Genomic DNA, 21,083 nt, shown 5'->3' with positions numbered 1-21,083 from the left:
GCCGCTGTTCGACCACAGAGCCCCCTAGTGGTGCCTCGAGCGACGGTGGAAGAGGACGAGGTTGAGGAAATCGAGCGAGCCGAACCTCAACCCCGGTCCATCTGGATTATCCGAAAAAGCGGGGAAGAAGTGGTAGTTATCGAGGATGAAAACACCACCAAGGAGATGAAGAGGCTAAGATCCGCGGTAGCTGGAGTAATGACTCAAATTGAGGTTAGTACTGCAACTATAATATTAATAAATGATGTTGGAGATCGAAGTTCATCACTGGCATTGTACATCCATAGGGTATAACACGTACAGCCGAGCAGCGGCATCAACTGATAAAGAGGATGGAACCCCTTGCCGAAGAGAACAAGAAACTCCGGGAGGCAATGAACCTATATGAGACGAACATCCAGAGGGCCCAACGCGAGCGAGACCTTGCAGAGTCCAATTCGTGGGACCTAGAACATCAGAAGGGGGTTCTATCCGAGCAGTTGGCAGCTGCAACCGAGCAGCTATAGAGGAAATCCGATCAGCTGATAGCAGCATCCGAATAGCTACAGAAGAAGTCCGAGCAGCTGGCCGTTGCGTCGGAACAACTAAAAAATGCTTCCGACTAGTTGGAAAAGAAAAACCAGCAGCTCAAAAGCCTAACCGATCAAAACACAGGTATGATTATCGGCGAATATACTTTGTATTTGTTTGAACAACCATCTTTTGGGTAATAACTATTTTGCTTGTAGAGCGAGATGCGGAGCTCGGCCAGCTTCGCAAAACCATCGAGCAAATCCAACAAGAGAAAGCAAAAGAGTCAGAGCGAGCAAACAAACTGGCCGAGGAGCTGAAAGGTGAATACCTCCTGGTCGGAATTACTGCTGAAGTATTTTTCTAGTATGACGGAACATTGTAATGTTTGCAGGTTATCGCCGTAAAGCCAAGGCACAATTCGATGTGCTGGTGCAGGAAGCCCAGGTCCAAAAAGACAACTTCAATGATGTAGTTACCGTAATAAAACCAGTGCTTGACTGCATCGACCCAGAAATGGCACCCCGACTTGATGGTAGGAGGCAAGGGTCAGATACCATCATCCATAGGTGCAAGGCAGCGTGGGAGAATTTTAGGATCTTCAACCGCGACGCCATTATGACTGTTGCTACTCATGTCCTTGCGGTTGTTCGGTCCCACTACCCAACCATCGACGTTCAATCGATAGGGGGCGGTTTCGCCGAAGGACTGAGCGATGCGGAGACCCAGAAGCTGGAGGATGAGGTGGAGGACGCAGTGAAGAAACTGGCCGGTGACATAGATCTGTTTGGTGAGACGGATGGCAGTGACGTAGCCCAATGATCCACTTGGCTGATATCATCTGTAATTTCTGCGCAATGCAATTAGAACGCGCGAAAGCACAAGAACACTTATATATACAATAAATGTTATAAAGTGCATGTGTATGTAGTTAGATTGTATTTTGGTGAAAAAATCTTCGTAGTTATGACCATAAGATATTTATACGGAGCATAAGTAGAGTCCAAGCAGTTAGTTTGCTACTAACCCCATGGCCTCAGCTAGCCTATAGTCCATGATGTCGAGCGCGGAGTCCGAGCATGTGTAAGGGGAACAGGCATGACCAAAGAACCGTAGCCGACCACCCATAACGTAGAGCGCGGAGCCCGTAGCACGTGTAGGGAGAGATCAGAGACTGGGTCTTCTCCATAGAGAAAATAGCGAAACGTATGCTACTCGGCAATTATCGAAATGACTGTAGATGGCATAAACGGCGACCGAGCAATAAATTCTGCTCTAAGCTCTCGGCCTCGGATAGCCCATAACCTATAACGTCGAGTGCAGAGCCCATGCACATGAAGGAAAAATAGGCGTGACCAAGGAACCACAGCCGACCACCCATAACGCAGAGCGCGGAGCCCGTGGCACGTGTAGGGAGAGATCGGAGGTTGGGCCTTCTCCGAAGAGAACAGAAAGGAAAGTAGGTTGCTCGCTGATCGGCGAAATATCTTTAAAGGTTTACAGCGAATTATTCGGTGGTTTGGAGAAAAACATGTGGCGAAACACGTTGGCGATTTGGAGGAGACGTGTTTGGAGAAAAATTATTCGGTGTTTTTTGATGAAAATGTGTCGGCGTTTTAGAGAAAACGTTCGGCGTTTTTTGGAGAGAACCATTCGGAGATTTTGGAGATTTGGAGAACTTTATTCGCCGAAATCATGGGCGGCGATTTGGAGAAATCGTTCGGCGATTTTGGAGAAAACCGTTCGGCAATTTTGGAGATCGTTATGGAGTATCATAATGCTCGGCGACCGTACGCGGAGATCGAAAGTTAAAGGCGAAAAATGGAGATAAATTATGGAGACCAAAACTTTATTCATCATAAAATAGAGAGTACATATCTGGAGCATTTCAAGGGTAGAAACGTATAAGGTGCTCGATGTGCCATGAGTTTGGAACATCAATCCCGTCTAAGTCACATAAGCGATAAGATCCTGGTCGGGTGACCTCTTTGATGACGTAGGGCCCTTCCCAAGGGGAAGAAAACTTGTGCAACCCTTCGGTCTTTTGTTTTCTGTAGAGAACGAGGTCGCCGACGGTGAATGAACGACCTTTTACGTTGTGGTTATAGTACCTTCGCAGATCTTCTAGATACTTGGCTGTGCGGACGCAGGTGATCAGGCGTTCTTCCTCGGCTCGGTCAATGTCCTCTGTCTGAACAGCCACGGCTTGCTCTTCAACATAATTTTCCACCCTAGGTGCTCGGAAGGCAACATCTGCTGGTAGTATGGCCTCTGAGCCGTAGACCAAAAAATATGGAGACACGCCGGTACTGCGACTAGCTTGAGTGCGTAGTCCCTAGACCACAGCCGGTAGCTCTTTGAGCCATCTGCCTAGATGCTTTTCTTCTTTATGATATAGCCTCTTTTTGAGGGCGTCAAGGATCATACCATTAGCCCTCTCAACCTGGCCATTAGCTCTAGGATGAGCAACGGAAACGTATTTAACGGAGATGCACCGGTCTTCACAGAAGTCCCAAAAATGATGGCCGGTAAACGTGGTTCCGAGGTCGGTGATAATGCTGTTCAGGAGACCGAACCTATGTATGATATCTTCAAAGAGGTCGACTGCTTTCTTTGCAGTAGCTAAAATGAGCGGTTTGTACTCGATCCACTTGGAGAACTTATCAATGGCGACGTATACATACCAGAAACCTCCTGGCGCTGGCTTGAAAGGCCCAATCATGTCCAGTCCCTAGCATGCGAATGGCTAGGAAGCTGGGATGGTCTGCAGTTCTTGTGCTGGTACATGTATTTGCTTGGCAAAAACTGACACCCCTCACATCATCAAACGAGGTCTTCTACATCGGAGATGGCCGTGGGCCAGTAAAAACCTGCTCGGAAAGCTTTGCCGACCAGGGTTCTCGAAGCCGCGTGATTGCCATAGGAACCAGAGTGAATTTCAGAAAGTAGCTTCACACCGTCGTCTTGGATGATGCATTTCTATAGTATCCCTTCCTTGGCACTCTTTCTTATCAGGTTACCGTCTACCAGCACGTAATGCTTACTTCGGCGAATTAGATGTTCGGTTTCGATCTTGTCGACGGGTACTTCGGCGCTGGTGAGGTACTTGATGAACTGCTCCCTCCAATCGGCGACCGACGATGGCACCGCAAGTACCAACTGCTCTGTAGGGGAACCTCCTCAACTTCCTTTTCTTCTTTAATGGATGACACCAGGAGATCTTGCACGAAGACCCCCTGTGGAATCGTGGCGCGAGACGAACCTATTTTTGAGAGCTGGTCGGCTGGTTGATTTTGATCTCGTACCACGTGGTGGTACTCGATACCGTAGAACTTCCCTTCAAGCTTCCTGATTTTGGTGTAGTATGCGTCCATCTTCTCACTGGAACAGGACCAGTCTTTGTTGAGCTAGTTGATAACCAGCATGGAGTCCCCGTACACCATAAGTCGTTTGACGCCGAGCTCAATAGCTATTCGTAGACCATGGAGACATGCTTCGTATTCCGCGATGTTGTTGGAGGCCAGAAAGTGTATCCGGAGGACATAGCAGAGCTTATCTTTGGTCGGCATAATGAATAGAATGCCCGTGCCGACACCGCTGATGTTAAGGGCGCCGTCAAAATACATCACCCAGTGCTCGGGGCAAGTAGCAGCAATGGATTCTTGGATCTCGGTCCACTCAGTGATGAAATTAGCAAGCGCCTATGACTTAATGGTAGGTCTACTTCTGAATTCAATGGAGTAAGTGCCGAGCTCAACAGCCCACTTAATGATGCGGCCGTTGGCCTCTTTGTTGCGGAGAATATCCCCTAGAGGGAACTCAGTAACCACGGTGATCTTATAATACTCGAAGTAGTGTTAGAGCTTTCGCGATGTAATCAGAATTGCATATAATAGCTTCTGTACCTAAGGATAACGAGTTTTGGACTCATTAAGCACCTCGCTAATAAAGTATACCGGACGTTGCACCTTGTAGGCATGCCCGGACTCTTTGCGTTCGACGACAATAGTCGTGCTGACGACGCGAGAAGTGGCGGCGATGTAAATCAGCAGAGTTTCATCTGGCCATGGTGCTATCATGATCGGAGGTTTTGTTAAGAACAACTTGAGCTACTCGAAAGCTGTGTCTGCCTCCTCCGACCAGGAAAAACGCTCGGAGGCTTTAAGGAGCTTGAAGAAAGGTAGCCCTTTTTCACCGAGGCGCGAGATGAAGCGACTTAATGCAGCCATGCAGCCTGTAAGCTTCTGTATATCCTTAACGCATGTCGACAGCTTCATGTTGGTAATGGCAGAGACCTTGTCAGGGTTTGGTTCGATGCCTCGAGCACTAATGATGTAGCCCAGCAGTATACCGGATGGAACTCTAAAGATGCACTTTGAAGGGTTCAGCTTCCATCGGTATTTGTTCAAGTTGGAGAAAGTTTCTTCAAGGTCGACGATAAGATTTTTGGCGGTTTTGGTCTTGACAGCCACATCGTCGATGTAGGCTTCAACGTTGCGGCCGATCTGTTGATCGAGGCACATCTGGATAGCCCTTTGATAGGTCACCCTAGCGTTTTTGAGACCGAAGGACATAGTGGTGTAGCAGTATGCACCGAAAGGTGTGATGAACGATGTCTTGACCTGGTCTTCTTCCTTGAGGGAGATCTGATGATAGCCGGAGTAACAGTTAAGAAAGGAGAGCAGTTTGTAGCCGGTGGTGGAGTCTATAACCTCATCTATCCGAGGCAGGCCGAAGGGGTCTTTAGGGCAGTGTTTGTTAAGATCAGTATAATCAACACACATTCTCTATTCTCTATTCTTTTTTCAAACAAGAACAGAATTAGCTAACCAATCTAGATGATACACTTCTTTTATAAATCCGGCAGCTAAGAGCGGTTTTATTTCTACCCTAATAGCCTCGTTCTTGTTTGGCGTGAATCAGCGGAGTTTCTGCTTGATCAGTTTGGCGGTTGGCGAGACATTCAAGGAGTGCTCGATCTTCTCCCTTGGTATCCCTGGCATGTCTGTAGGTTTCCAAGCAAACACGTCGGCATTGGCACGTAGGAAGGAGACGAGCGTGCTTTCCTATTTGGGGTCAAGGTGAGCCCCGATCTTCATAGTCTTAGAGGGGTCATCGAGGCCGAGGCCGACCTCCTTGACTTCCTTAGACTTGGCAGGAAGCTCCAGCTCTAGGATCTCCATGTCATCGACGGGCGCCATCTTGGCTTCGGCGACTACGCTAGCCATCTGGATGGAGAGGTCGGTGGCTTTAGCGAGGGCGAGACTCTCTGTCTCACAAGCGTAGGCGATAGAGAGGTTGGCGCGCAGAGATAGGACTCCTACAGGCGAAGGCATCTTTAACACCAGATACGCATAGTGCGGTACGGCCATGAACTTGGCCAGAGCCGGCCAACCAAGTATGGCGTGGTAGGCGGTGTCGAAGTCGGCGACGTAGAAGTTGATATGCTCGATGCGGTAGTTGCTTGCCGTGCCGAACTGTACTGGTAGGGTAATCTCTCCAAGTGGTCTAGATGCCCTTCTAGGTACCACGCCCCAGAAGGAGGAATCTGAGGGCGTGAGATCTGTTGTCCTGAGACCCAACTCTCTTAGGGCCCCGGCGAAGAGTAGGTTCAAAGCGCTCCCACCATCGACGAGGACTTTTCTGAAGAGTACCTTCTGGACAGTCATGTCAAGGACGAGGGGAAAACGCCCTATGTAGAGTATGTCCGCCCACTGGTCGGCCCTACTAAAGGTGATGGGGACCTCGAACCATGGGCGGTAGCTAGGGTTGGCCGTGGTTTCCTCTAAAGCGATGGCGAGCACTCATCGGGCGGTGAGCTTCTGTTCTCTTCTGCTCTCATTGGAGGCAAGGCCTCCGAAGATGGTGGTGACCACCTTGTCATGATCCTAGAAGGCATTGTTATTGCCCCCAGGTGGTCGGCGGTCTCCGTTTCCATTGGCGTCGTCATCCAGCTTCTTGTCCTGGAACTCCTTGGCCAAACCAAGGCAGTCTTTCGTCTTGTGTTTGGCGTTCTTGTGCAGGGGGCACGGGCCATTGAGGATCTTCTTGTACTGCTCATCATAGTTATGCTTGGCTCGCGGCTCATTGACGTTGGCAACGAAGTGGTCTGGTCGACAGCGGCGATTTTGACCAGGCTTGAACCCTTCTGGCCGATCACGTCCGTTGTCCTAGTGGAAACTATGGTCGTCGTAGCGGTAGCCATTGTGCCGTCGGTCGTCGGTGCGGTCATCATAGCGGTGAGGCAGGCGATTAGTACCCGTATCTTCATTAAAACGCACCTCGACTTCCTCGACGTCAGCGTATTGATTGGCAGTCGTGATCATCTCGTCGATGCCTATAGGTGGCTTTTGGTTGAACTTGGAACAAAGCTCGCGGTGATGAAGTCCTCGAACGAAGGTGGTGATGACCTCAGCTTCCGTGATGTTGGGAATAGAATTCCTCATCTCGGAGAAGCGTCTGATATAACTGCGAAGGAGCTCAGACGGCTTTTGGGTGATGCGGTTGAGATCATGCTTGGTGTCCAGACACGTACATGTAGCCATGTAGTTGTCGGTGAAAACTTTCTTCAGCTCTTCCCAAGATGCGATGGAGTCCAGGGCAAGGCTTGTGAACCAGCTCATGGCGGCTGGCGTGAGCATGACAGGGAGGTAATTCGCCATGATGTTGGTGTCACCTCCAGTGGCACGAATGGCCATGGCGTAAGCCTGCAGCCACTGGGTTGGGTTCATCCTTCCTTCATAGGGCTCGACCCCAGTGATTTTAAAACCACGTGGCCACTGGAGTGTTTGGAGTGCCCTGGTGAATGCTGGAGGTCCTTTGGCATTGCTGGCTCCATCATCTGTGACATTGCCGGTGACTATCGGCTCTAGAGCTAAGTCCGGGTTACCATACTCTCGCTCGTACTCCTGGCGGCGGCGTACTTCATCTTCATGGCGATCGAAGCGACACTGCTCGATACGCCGTCGTGCATCCCGAAGATTGCTGAGGTGCACTCGAGCGTCCTATTCGACCTCCTGGTCGTGCTGGCGATGGTGCTCGGCACGGTGGCCCCCAACTCCTCCATGGAGGGGCAGTGACTGGTCGGTGAAACGGCTTTGGCTAGGGTGGCGATTGGATCTTGGTGCAGCTGATCGATGAATCATGCTTGTCGAGCACAAAGGTCTTTGGTCCTAGCAGATATCGTTGACCTGACAGTGCGCCGCTTTTAGCATGGTAGCGACCTTGGCAACCTCGGGAGTTTGCGAAAGCCAGGCGAGCTCATTGGCAGCTACGGTTAGGTTAGCGCTTGGAGTTTTGTAGACATCGTGACCGTCGACACGGAGAAAATCTTCGTCAAGGTTGCAATGAAGCGGCCTCCCTTGTGAGTCGAATTGGTTGTCATGAGCGGCCTCAGCCATCGTGAGGGCGTGCTCATTTTTGTGGCGCTACGCGCGGTTGACGTTCCTATTTTCACGAGCAGCGCGTTCCTCATCGGTTTCGCCATTCCGAGGGGGGCTGTCGATACTGACGTTGAAGATGGCACCACCCTGAAAAGGCGAGAGAGGAGGTTGCTCGATGAAGGTTTCAGTGAGGGTCTCTATGGAGCCTTGAGATTCGGAGTCTGGACTTTCCTCCAAGATGGTTTGGAGGGATGCTCTGGGGCATCGGCTGGCGTGCAGCATGTTGACCGTCGGTGGGAGCTGGTCGGCAATCTAGTCGATGAGAGGATGGATATCCCCACCTGGTCGGTGAATTTGGCCCTCAGGGCGTCTTGGTATGTGGCGGCGGTGTTGGCGAGCCCGAAGGGTAGGGCCATAACCCCCAGAGTTTGCCGAGCAGCTTCTAATAGATCTGGATTAGAGAGTGGTCGACGCTGAATGAAAGTGTCCAGAGCTGATTTGGCGACAGAGAGGCAATTGGCGAGCTTTAGGCCGACCCGATCGATGGATTCGATCAGATCGCCATTGTTGATGTGCCTCCTCTGGTAACAAGGAAGCGAACGGCGAGTCGTTGATGAAGGTGACCTTAGAAGTGGATCCAAGATCAGATCTGCAGTTGTAGGTGCGAGGGTGGTTGGCACAGAGCGGATCTGCACCGGCTCGAGGAGCTCTCCGACTCCGTCGGTGTTGATGACCCATGAGATGGATCCGACCATGAAGATTTGGCTGGGCTGCGGGAGGGACGAAGAGCCTATGGAAAAAGCCATCTTGTTCGATAAGGAAACAACACGCTAGCTCCTACCTAGCGCGCCAACTATCGATAGAATATCATCGGCAGTCCTCCGAGAGGTATCCCACGAAGGTAGATTGATCGGTAGAGGAGCGCGAGATCAAGAACAAGAAAGCAACAGAGACACACGAGTTAGATAGGTTCAGGCCGTCAGTATGACGTAATACCCTACTCCTGTGGTCTGTTGGTTTGTATTAGCTATCGTATGATATGTCATGATTTTAGAGGGGGTCCCTGCCCACCTTATATAGTCCGGGAGGTAGGGTTACAAGTCGGTTAGATCTCAGAGATAACCAGAAAGTAATAACTGATTATAGGAATCTTAAGATCATATATATCCTAATAGATCTCGTAGTATCTTCAGGATATCTTCCCGATGTCTTGCGAAAGGCACCAAGAAGAGTCATGCCTCGCAAGGCTTCTTCTTGTGGGCTAGGCCACCCCTAGAGGCACGGCCCATGTGGTCTGCCGTGGGTATCCGGGGTCGTACCCCCCACAGGGAGGAAGGAGGAGAGAGGATGGGCTCACCGGATCTCAGGACGAGGCGAGGCGGCCACACGGTGGTGCTAGAGATTGAGCCGGCGTAGTCTGGTCGGAGGGGGCGATGATGGCGGCGTCGGCGTGGTCTGGTCAGAGGGGCGATGATGGCGGTGGCGGCGCTACAGAACAAGCGATGTCAGGCAGCGCGGCATGTTTTTTCTCGAGCGAGAGTTGGGAGACAGGGATCGACGCCCGGTGTCCTTTAGGCCTCCAGCACAGCAATCCCACCGCCGCCCGAGCTCTGCCACGGCCTCCGGCACGGCGACCCCTAGGTGGCCTGGCCCATCTCGGTGGCTTCCGATGGGAGACATGTATAGACTAACGGCGTGTGCGTGTTGACGTTGGTATCTAGGATGGAAGCGGTGGAAGGTTTGCTTTAAGATCACTGCGCTTCCACATGTCACATAAAGAAACTAGGTCTCTCCGATTTGCAAAAGAGCGGGTCTCTTAGAGTTTGCCTCCCATTCTCGTAGCCCTTCGTCTAGGAGCCGGAGGCCCATCATTGGTCAGTAGCGGTCACCCGAGAGACCCTCAACAAATCTCTTGGGCCTACTTTGGCAACAGGTGTCGATTAGCCCAGGGACAGCAACCCCCGACAGGGGAAAGTTTTTGAAATCTGATTCCCGCCTCTACCTAGGGGTGATTTCCACGTTGTGGGGGTTTCCCTGTTGCCGTTTGGCAATAGGTTGTTCACTGCAGAGCTGCTATTGCTGCACTGAACTGAAACAAAGCTAGTCTATTAATACAGAAGTTCTATTCAAGTACTAGTACCATCTTCCATCAAAGCTAATATGTGGCTTCCATAGAAATATCAGTAGTCATCTCCATCCACACATCTAGACAGATGATAAAAAATAAAATAGGATATTTAATTTCTTGACCATAAACTTCTACACAATAATAGATTATGGTCCTCCAGTTGATACACACCAATATTATATATATTACATAGATGCCTATAGCATAATAAAATGGACAGATAGTAGGTGCATGTATATAAAAATTGACAATCAGGAGGAGCCAAATCTTGCTATGGGCTTGAACATTTTCTCAGATGCTTGTGATGAAGAAGGGAACAAACTTATTTTTCTCTGATCATGTGTTGCTTCTGCCAAGTCCTCTACAAGTAACACAAAGGAAATGGCGAGTTACAAGAATACACAGCAGAACAGTGTAGTGACATGCTTGCTACACATTCAATAATAACAAAACAGAGCAGTACTTTGTATTAAAGCTGCAAGTTTGGTGGGTCGATGGAAGTTAACCAAAAAATAGCAAACCACATATATCATATCATGGAAGATCTTGAACTGTGAGGAGATATCTCACCAATAGCTATTTGTAATGATAAAGCTACATCATCACACTACCATTCCACCATCTACTGATGTTTCAGAAAACATGTGGAGACAGTGCAGTTCCAATAGTCACTCAGGTTGTATGTCAAGTACTCAAGTAAGTATCTCATATAACTAGAAGCAATTCCTAAGACCCCAACCTTGCATTATCATTAAAATAGAGACGATGCACACCCAACAAAGTTTATCTAGTGATTCCTAGAATTAAAAGAAAGCAGGAAACAATAACAATACTATAGTATATATATGAATAAGAAAAGGACCTGCAGATCGATATGAATAAGACAGGGTGAAAATAGTTGGTTCAACTACTTTTCTGGATAGCTTCAGGAAACCAAATAACCAACCATGGCTAGACTGCTGTCACATGAAAAAAAGAGGAATGCTATACTTTATACTAAGTTTGCTTTTTTTGTATGATTCAATGAAAACATAATCTGCACATTTTTTAAAAAGGAAACCTAGCATTACTAAGGCAAAACTGCAGCTGCAAGAGCTTGCTATGATTCCCGGCACCAAACATAATTAAAGTGGAAACTACATGACCTGATAGGCGGTGAACAAAGATGAGCATACAGATTATACTTGGTAATGTCAAAGTCAAAAAAATAGGATATCCTGTTACAGAACTAGTAGAGTATATTAGTTATGGCTTGGCTGCAGTCACCTGAATTCTTTCTTCATGGCATGTATGACATACTAAAAAGACTAGTAGCATGACCTTTCCTTCGAAATACATGGCATGTATACAGAACTAGTAGAGTATATTAGGTTAAACTGAATGTATCTCAAGAAAAGACAAGATTCACTTCATCTTCATGCAAGTTGAGCAGTGCAGAACAAGCATGCAACCTTCGATTAAGAGAAGTAGGAGGGCACTAGTCCTAGGACAACACATTTATGGCAATACAAGATCACAGTGCCCATTCAGCCAAGAGCAGACCGTATCAATTTTCACATTGGAGCCATATCAAATTTTACATTGGAGCCATATCAATTTCCAGATAGAAGGGCAAATTCAAATAATATACCTGATATCTTCTCAATTCAAACATTGTCTCTGCCAATATTGCCTCCACCCTCCACAGATAGCACTGCAAGTAAGCACAAGGAAAAGCATTAGCAGCTAAGTCATACCAAAGTAAACTAATCCAGTGGCAACCAAGCATTACCTAATCTGCTATTTGAGCCAAATCAAATGAACATTTTTGTTTTTCATTTTCATGAATACCTCCCTGTTAATCTCATATTTGAAGATATTCATAGCATACGTCTTCTCCACATCAGTAAGTTCCATTGCATCAACTTCATCGAGACACTTGTCGACTGAAAATGCTTCGTCTTGTTTCTTCTTTTCATTGAGTGCCTCCATTGTTTTACTTGTTTGCATCTTCTTAAACTACACAAAACCATCAATAGCAGCACCAATATGACTCTGCTTACGTTTTCTCCCACTACTCGCTCCTTGCATGGAATCTTGATTGGAAGGTGCAGACTGAGCTTCATTGTGTGCACTTGAGACGTCTAGCCCATCAAAAGTAGCACCTGGACTTGTGCTATCAGACACTGCAACAGGAGCAACTAGAGCAGCTGGAGCAGCCAGAGCAGCCGAAGCAGCTAGAGCAGCAATAGGAATAAGAGGAGCAGGCTGCAAGTGCTCAGTTGATGTGAAGTTTAGATCTCCTGTAGCAACACTTCCTATGCAAAAAAAATAGTGCACAATCATACTTCAAGTGCAGGCATACTATAACTTAAACTGAAAGCAGTGCACAGTCATACTATCAAGTTAGATGGTGCTTTACTCTCAAGTAGAACAATAAGGCTACATAACCTTAGAGAGAAGTTTCAAATAACATACTAGCATACAATGACGTACAATCTTCATATAAAGGAAACGACTTCTTCTAGAACCTAGCCATTTTTCCATTATCCTATTTAATACTAAGACAACAGCATAGTTAGTACTTGCAACCAGAATATGGCAACAATTTTTTGGTTCAGTGAAAAAATCTTACATTGACCAGTTTCTTCCATTTTTCCGGTTCCACAATGACCATGGCCAATGAGTCATTCCAACCAACACCACTATCCTTTAACGCTACATGTATCGCCTTCCAGCTGCCCTTTAGCTCCTTTTCCTTCTCTTGTAGCTGCTGCTTTGTGAAGCGTGCTAAAGGATATATTTGGGTAAACTTCTCTGAGATACTTCTCCAACCCTCTCCACTCCATCCATTCTGACCCCTGAACAATGGGATGTTCACATGGTCCCTCATAATGTCAACAAGCCCTTTCTCATATCTAGAGTTCCATGTAGCCCTTGCCTTCGATATTGCTGCAAGAAATAATTACAGAAATACATAGCTCATAAAATATTATAGAATGTATTGGAGAATTTATTATAGAATGTTGCATCACACAGAAAATGCATAACTCATAACATATTATAGAATGTATTGGAGAATTTATTACAGAATATTGCATCACATAATGTATTATAGAAATACATAACTCATAACTCATAAATTACATTCCAAACACTACTATCCTACACATTGTAGGCAGCCTACATCTGATGGGCTATCTGGTCTCGTAGGGTATTTCCATGGTTTGATTCCATCTCACTTGGGTAGTTAGTGTCTTCCTCTGGCATGCCGACATAATTTGATGGGTTGATATTATCAGGTAGGATGTCTAGCCACTCTTCACTCCCATTCAACCCTCTAATGATGTTATGAAACACAGAAGCAGCTGCTGGAATCATAACTTGAGATTCAATTGGGTAATGTGTCCCCACTTTCAGAATTGGAAACCACTTTTTGAGAACCCCAAAGGCTCTCTCAATGTGATTTCGAAGAATCGCATGCCGATGATTGAACAATTCCTTGTAGTTGGCATATGCATTTCCCCTCTAGCCACGTCTCCTGAACTCACTGAGATGATACTTAACTCCTCGGTAGGGAGCAAGGAATGATGGTGTGTTTGCATATCCACCGTCTACAAGATAGAATTTGCCTGCTGGCACAGTAAATCCCTTGCCAAGAGCAGACCGCAACACTCCTGCATCAGATGCGGATCCTTCCCAACCAGATGAGATGAAAGTGAACTTCAAGTCGAAGTCACAGGCAAACATAACATTCTGCGATAGTGTCCCCTTCCTATTTCTATAGGGACTGGCCTTGTCTTGTCCAATTGTGATTGGAACATGCGTACCATCGATAGCGCCGATGCAGTTCTGCAGGTAAGAAAATTTACTAAAGATTTGGATTGTATTTAGGAATGGTATTAAGGAAAGTGTACTGTATGTATTAACCGACCTGAAAGAATGGCATAAATCTAGGGTCACATGTAATCTTCATGTGTGTGTGGCTTAGATTCGGAAGTCTGATGAATTTTTGGGTTAATGTTGGAATGATATTGAAGACATCATATATTTTCCTATGCACCGTCTCACCACTATGTTGAAACTCCTTCTTTAGCCTCTCTGTGCTTGCATTATGAGAGAGCATGAACATAAAAAGACCAAGTTGCTCCTCAATCTTTATACCACATGTGTCACGCAGCAAGTTCTCGACCCTGAGAAAGTTTGCTATAGTTCTAAATATTTCAGCCTCCATCCTAAATTCTTCCTTGCACCAATTCTCGTGTCCTTCGAGGATCTCTTTAACCTTTTTAGCACCAGGAAGAGAAGAGATATGCTCAGGTGTTTCCTCTTCGTCGAGAAAGGGCATTACAGCAGGGAGAAGAACAAAGAATAGCTCCTCATCTTCTTCTTCCTCTTCCAACAAAAAATTCCTAGCAAGCTCTTCCCAAGAAGCCATCTAGTGTTACATATATGAAATTATATTACTACATATATATTACCAATTCAAATCAACTAGAGAAAAGGAGAGCACTCAAAGTAGAGAAAACAAGTATTAGAAGGGCAGATTCAAAGTATTAAAAGTCTAAAAAAGTTGAGAAAACAAGTATTAAAAGTAGAGAAAACAAGTATTAAAAGTCTAAAAAAGTCAGAAGTACCTAATCATTTTCTATAACATTCTACAGCAGCACCTAATCATATTTATTTGTTAATGGCAACTTGCTGGCAAGTAGATCAATTATCACCAATTTAGCCTTACCATTATGGTTATTTACATATTGCTCATTAACTGTGGTGCTGTTATATTTACTTATTTTGCTGATCTCATCTCGGCGTACTATCATCTGGAGGCGGCAAATGGTCCAGCTTCTGCTTATTCTACCAGCTATGTATTGTTGTTAGCTTTTAGTTTTTAGTTAGTTTGTTTTTTTTTACCTCATATACATCCATGAAAGGATCAATTGAATTTTGGCACAAGACCAAAGTTCTTCATAATCATACGATATATTGTTCTGGTGAAAGTGGAACTTCTAAAAGCAACTTCTCCTAGCTGTTGCTGCAAATTGAGTGATATGCAGTTTTAGATTGCTCTTATTTGTATTTGTGCTATATTTGAGTTTATAAGTTTATTTTATTACATGCCATATCTCCAGATTTGGAGATATTTATTTGCTTTGACTCTCAAATTAGATTATTTTGCAGGTCACAATGAAAATAATTGAGGATTACATAATTTTTGGTGGATCAGAATTTTTGAAAAGCCATGGTGCAAGCCTAGCTAACATCATTGATACTATTGTTGGAAATGTCAATGACAAAGGACTTCTCACTGCGCTTCCTATTGTTGATCTTCTTATTCAGGTTACAATACTTTGTCCTAGTGAAGCAACTCTACTTTCCCGAGTAACTTCTAGAGTTCTGGTGATGTTGGTTACTGTGAATTTGTTGGGACAAGTTGATGTGAGGGAACCTAGTTTTCTACCGTACTAAATTTGCTGTAACCATAATTTCATAGGCTAGAACTACAAGGAAACGGTTGGTCCTGAATATGCAGTGTTGTAGTTAAGGAGCCTTGTGCTGTGAAGAATTTCTATTCATTGACTTTTTATCTGCCCATCAGGTCATAAGGTCCTGTAATTGAATTGTCTAGACCTATATCTCCTTAAAAAAACTTGTTGCAGTTAGCTTCCTTCTTTTGCTGAGATCTAAGTTTCTAATCAGAGCTTCTTGGTGCAGATCTTTCCTCTGGAAGCTCCACCATTTATATCCAGTGCTCTTCAGGTACTTATAAACTTGGTCATGTGTCTGGGGTGCCCCAATGACCCTCCATTTTTCATTACATTGTTTTTCCATTTCCATTGATCTAACTTGTGCGTTCATGACAACTTCTAGAAACTTACCTTCATATCGTTGAGTCAAGATGATGGGCAAAACCCGTCTAGGACAACTGTTCGGGCATCCTCTGGGGCGATTCTTGCTAGGCTTCTGGTGATGAATACAAACTTTTCGGCACAACTATTATCAGAGCCTGCCCTTTTGGCAAGCATCCAACAAGCTGAGATTTCTGTGAACAATAATCTGCTTCTTTCTTTAGTTGATATGTGGATCGACAAGGTACTTCCTTCAGCACTGTTTGTTTCTTGGAAATTGGGCACCTTGTTCTAAAGATTATTTTTTCATGAGGTCGTTTTAAAGATTGGGATACCTACATAGTTCTAGTGGCTAATGTTCTGGGCTCTTTTGATCCCGCCATTTGACTTCAATATGTGTACAAGGCCCCGTTTGGATGCTCCTGGGGTTATAAGAATCCAGATAGTAGATAGTGATTTTGGATAGAAATAATCTAATCTGTTTAGATTCCCAGATTATACTCTGGAGAGTGGATGCATTGTACAAGCTAAATGTCTAAAATTCCCTTAAGATGGTTTTGTGGATAAAGTTGAAGCAAGGGCAAAATTGTCTTTTCCCACCCTCATATAGAAGGGTTATTCGACTATAGCCTTGGATTTCTCAAACACATACCAGAATCCCCTAGAAGCCCTTTCGTTTGGATAAGATTCTGGTTTTTTGGCCGGATTGTAAAATCCTATCCAGATACAAACGAGCCCTAAATTATGCTGTGCATTTGATGTATCTAACATGTTCTTGTTTCAACATATATCTTGACCTGATGATGCTGGGGTTATGGTTGTGTTGTCAATGAAACTTTTCTGTTCATACAAAACCGTGCTTGTGTCTATTCATACAATGATTGAATACTTGATATCAGCCTCACTTTAGTATTTGTAAAGTCTATTGAGCTAATTAAGGCAGTTCTTTAACCATCAGACAAAACATGATATTCTCAGCATGCTACTACAAGCACATCCAATGAGTAAAAGGTACACATCCAAGTCGCAGAAGCTCAAACTTGGGAGGGACAAGGAGGAGGGAGGAAGGACTCACTGGATCTTGGGACGAGGCAAGGCGGCCAGGCGGGGGTAGTCACGGAGCAGTGGAGATTGAGCCGGTGCGGCCGGTCGGCGGGCGGCGGTGGCACTGGATCAGCTTCACGCAGTCGGGCGTTGAGGTGGCGGCGGCAGCCCCAGGATCTACAAGAAAGAGAAGAGAGGATGAGACCCGAAACCCTAGCATGCACAGAGATGTTGAGGCGTGCTCACTGTTGGCGTGAGCCGAAGCGATGAGAAGGCCGAGGGGCGGCAGCGACAGGATGCCGAGGCGGCGGAGGGGCGGCAGCGACGGGATGCCGAGGTGGCGGCGGCCGGATGCTGGGGTGGCGGCGGCCTCGCGCCTGGGCAGCCTCACGAGTCGCGAGTGAGCGAGTGACGAGTCGGGGAAACCCTCCCAGCCTCCGGAGTAGTGGATTCCTTCTGCGCGGAAAAGGAGGAGAAGCGGGCTTCGAGCCCGGCGCGGATGGGCTTCCAAAGTGCGCGACGGATTGTCCCGGGGTAGATTGGCTCGTGGATTTTTGGCCCAGAGAAATCACAGGGATCCCTCTAGGTTCCCCTGTTGCCAAAGTAGGTTGGAGGGATCTCTGACGGTAGTGGCAACAACAACGGAGAGAACAACTTTGACTGTGACCTTTGCAGGTCTGAGGTTTTCAATCGACCTCACCCCCAAACCTTCCTCATGTAAGGAATGACTAAGAATCCGTTGAAAACCCCTACAAATTACATATCTAGAAGAAACAAACAATGCTAGGCCAGGATATACGAGGATCTAGAACCTCACAAGCATAGAGTAATATGTGTCCACAACACTTATGCTATCCTCGAAGGCTCGAAGTCACTTTAACTCCTTTATAGTCTCTGTCATCGACATAAACTAGTTATAATAGATAATGAGTACATCTACTACCAAATAAACACAATAAAGAAACCATATAAGATTCAAATGATTTCTAAGCTAGAAACCTTAAGATAGAGCATGATTTTAGAAAAAAAAAACTTTTGAAAATTTATTTCTATAATTTTTTTTATAAAGTCTATACGTCTCCGAACTATAGCCGTGGTATAATTTACACGCCATGTCCGCACATACGATATGATGTCTCATCAGTCAAAACCGTTGTCAAACCTGCAGCTGCAGAGTGTGTAGAATCGGACAGTTTTTTAAAAGATAGGGGAGAAAACAATGATTTTTAGATTGGCTGGGAAATCGGATTTTGGGAAAAATTGGGAGGTCACCCAACCAAACCCAATCATACCATTTGAATTGATCCCGTTCGGCTAGAAGAATTTTGGCTGAAACTGGTTGGAAAGCATTGTTTTGGCTGAATTGTTGTGAGAGAAAAACACTGTTCTGACTGAAAAAAGAAACCGAACAAGCCAAATATGGAGTAAACCGAACAGGGCAAGGTGGATCTGTGCCATGAGCAAATAGAGCCCATTGACAGCCCTGCCGCCCTGCGCCAGCTAATCTACCATTCTCGCGTTTTGCTCAAAAAAAAAAAACATTCACGCAAGCTGCTTGCCTGATTCTTTAGTTCTAAACATTTGCAGAGCCTGCAGAGCCCAGCCGCGACCTACTGCTCGACTTAGGGCATGTTTGATACTATGATCTAATTATTAGCTAGCTAATTTTGGTTTAAATTAGATATAATATATCTAAATATGAGTGTTAGCTAACTAACTAGCCAACCATAGCTAATTTGAACTATTTTTAGACAAGCCAGTAACAAACCATGTATATCTAACACATGCCCTTACATAATTCCACCCCACCTACTGTACGCCTTTTATGCTTAGCAGTAGTAAGATGGAGTTGTTGGGTCTGTGACGCCGCACCGTATCATGTAGGGGCCGTGATCGAGCATGCGGGCACCTTTGACTCTCTAACTGAAGTTGCTTTGTTGCATGTCCCACGAGCCCGCCTGCACTGCTCTGCTATCCAGGCCACACATGCACCGACGCACGTGCTAGGTCATTGCGTCTACCGCAGAGCTACTACTATGGTACCGCGCATCGGTGTTCTCCAGGATAGATATTCTACTCATCCACTCTCTTAACTAATGCGCACGTGTCCGTTTCTATCGCTTAACTGATGCGCATGTGTCCGTTTCTATCGCTTAACTGATGCGCACGTGTCCGTTTCTATCGCGACATGCGGTTCCTCTTTCTTCCTCCAATGACCGCTTCTTCTTCCTCCGGCCGACATCCTAAACTCCCAAACTGCCCTGCCCGCCGCCGGTCTCCACCAACGCCCTAACCGCCGCTACCTCACCGCCCTCACCCACCCCCGTTGCTCCTGCCTCGCCCTTCCCTACTCTCAATCAACTATCTCTCCCGCTACCCCGCCGTCGTGGCCGTCGGCGACCTCACCGCCCACCACTCGCTGTCGCGCCCCGCCCTCCCCTAACCTTGCACTTGGCCGCCCCCGCAGCTAACCCCGCCCACCGGTTGTCTTCCCCTACCCGCTCGGCGGCGGCGGCGGCGCTTCGCTCACCCCGGTTGAATTGCCTGGCTGCCCTTCCCCCGAGCTCCCTTCTTAAGGCCGGAGACCTCCCTCCCCTAACGGTAGCCAGAGGAAGAAGAAACGTCGTTGTCGGATGTCGTGCCTGCCTCCAATCCCACATTGACATGTGTCTATGTGTCGGCACCTTCATGACGCACGCGCGCTCAATGAGGATTTAGGGCAAAATGGCATAACCGTTGCCTTCTCAACAGTTGCCGCATGCCTTCTTGGCCCAAGCCAACCTTGGTCCTTAGAACACAGTCATCTGAGTTTAAATTTTCTTCTGTAAATAACACTGACGTCTAGTCATCTATTAGTTGACCGTTGAGGGAGACGAAAATACCTCTGTGGCCGCAGTTACTCGCACGTGCCGCAATCCATGAAAATCTCCGGAGTTACTCGCACGCCTTCTCCTCGGCTCTGTTCGTTTTTTTTATAATCCGTCTTTTTCAGCTTCGGCTGGAACAGTATTTTTTCTCGCCCAACGAAATCTGGCAGAATAGTGTTTCGGCTAAACGAACGGGCCGAAGGGGCGGAGGAGGCGTCGGCTGGCGGCGGCCAGGCCGGCCCGCGTGCGCCCTCACGCGGACGACGCGGGGCTGGGAGTCTGCGACCGGAGTCGTTGCCGCGGCACGTGGCTGTGGTGATGGACGGCAACTCGCGGTGGGCACGCGCGCGCGGGCTGCCGTCCGCGGCCGGGCGCCGCGCGATGGAGGAGGTGATGCGGTTCTCCCGCGCCTGGGGCGTTCGCGCGCTCACCGCCTTCGCCTTCTCCCACGAGCCACGAGAACCGGAGCCGGCCCAAGGTATGCTTCCCGCCCCCGCGCGTCGTCGCCTTGTTTGCCTCCGACGAGCTTCACCGGCTCCTTTTGCCAATTGGCAGGTGGAAGTGGAATTCTTGATGGGGCAGCTTGAGCGAGCGATCCGCCAAAGCGTAGCTGAACTTTTGAGGTATGTATTTGCGCCGTCAGTTAATAGCCTCACACTTGTCTGTACTCTGTAATGGCATTCCTGATAAGATGCAGTCATGCAGATGCATTCGAAGTTTCGAACACTCTATGGAGCTGACAGTAAACTTCACAACCAAGTTGCTAGTAGATACGACGGAATATTTGCTGTCCTCGATATATTCTGAATTGCTACCCCGTGATGATATGTCATTAGCTTTTGCTCTTCACATTTTACAGGGAAGGAATTTGGCTACGTGCCTACGTGTAATCGGCGACTCCCGAAGACTGCCGGTTTTCGTTCTCTTCAGAAGACCGCGAGAGAAGCCGAGGCCACACGGAGCAGATCGCAGCTCGACCTGACACTTGCAATCAGGCAGGCGGAGGGACATAGTGCAAGCATGCCGGAACCTCGCTCATAAGGTGCACGACAAGCTGCTCAAGCCGGAGGATATCGACGAGAACAAAAACAAAAACAATGCCAAATAGATAATTCTCTCTATGCATCAGGATATGAGAACAAAAACAAAAATAATCGGTAATTATTTTAGTGTTCATTACAGAAGATCTGGAACTAAACATGACATTTCTGTACTGTAACAGTTTACTCATTAAGACTGGCATCCCAGAACAAAGTCTTCAGCGTGTAAGTTATCTACAATGGAACTGGTGTGCAGTACAATAAATAATATATGACGAACTAAT

At 46.9% G+C, this 21,083-nt stretch overlaps 2 protein-coding genes and 2 pseudogenes across 2 annotated transcripts; 2 read left to right on the top strand and 2 right to left on the bottom strand.

The window, feature by feature from the left end:
* Nucleotides 1-11,787: 11,787 nt before the first annotated feature.
* Nucleotides 11,788-13,139, bottom strand: LOC136455029 (uncharacterized; annotated as a pseudogene).
* Nucleotides 13,140-13,506: 367 nt separating this feature from the next.
* Nucleotides 13,507-15,019, bottom strand: LOC136450354 (uncharacterized). The gene is made up of 3 exons (XM_066450756.1): nucleotides 14,914-15,019; nucleotides 13,934-14,437; nucleotides 13,507-13,851 (listed from the first exon to the last, which is right to left on the bottom strand). Exons 1-3 carry the CDS (start codon nucleotides 14,926-14,928, stop codon nucleotides 13,528-13,530), a joined length of 843 nt encoding a protein of 280 aa, XP_066306853.1. The 5' UTR covers nucleotides 14,929-15,019; the 3' UTR covers nucleotides 13,507-13,527.
* A 22-nt stretch (nucleotides 15,020-15,041) lies between these two features.
* Nucleotides 15,042-16,962, top strand: LOC136450355 (uncharacterized). The gene is made up of 4 exons (XM_066450757.1): nucleotides 15,042-15,339; nucleotides 15,715-15,759; nucleotides 15,871-16,092; nucleotides 16,827-16,962. Exons 1-4 carry the CDS (start codon nucleotides 15,187-15,189, stop codon nucleotides 16,854-16,856), a joined length of 450 nt encoding a protein of 149 aa, XP_066306854.1. The 5' UTR covers nucleotides 15,042-15,186; the 3' UTR covers nucleotides 16,857-16,962.
* Nucleotides 16,963-17,158: 196 nt separating this feature from the next.
* On the top strand, nucleotides 17,159-20,867 carry LOC136455028 (uncharacterized; annotated as a pseudogene).
* The last annotated feature ends 216 nt before the right edge of the window (nucleotides 20,868-21,083 follow it).

The sequence above is a fragment of the Miscanthus floridulus genome, chromosome 5, assembly GCF_019320115.1.
Source record: "Miscanthus floridulus cultivar M001 chromosome 5, ASM1932011v1, whole genome shotgun sequence".
NCBI classification, from domain to species: Eukaryota; Viridiplantae; Streptophyta; class Magnoliopsida; order Poales; family Poaceae; genus Miscanthus; species Miscanthus floridulus.
The sequence above is the reverse complement of the archived record's forward strand: the minus strand, read 5'-3'. Positions and strand labels throughout refer to the sequence as shown.

Excerpts from the sequence above, each read along its gene's own strand:
- LOC136450354 (XM_066450756.1), bottom strand. Across the intron at positions 13,852-13,933 it reads GATTTATGCCATTCTTTCAG|AACTGCATCGGCGCTATCGA; the intron begins GTCGGTTAATAC and ends TCTTACCTGCAG.
- LOC136450355 (XM_066450757.1), top strand. The coding sequence starts at position 15,187 with ATGAAAATAATTGAGGATTACATAATTTTTGGTGGATCAGAATTTTTG. Across the intron at positions 15,760-15,870 it reads TTATATCCAGTGCTCTTCAG|AAACTTACCTTCATATCGTT; the intron begins GTACTTATAAAC and ends GACAACTTCTAG. Across the intron at positions 16,093-16,826 it reads TTGATATGTGGATCGACAAG|CATGCTACTACAAGCACATC; the intron begins GTACTTCCTTCA and ends TGATATTCTCAG.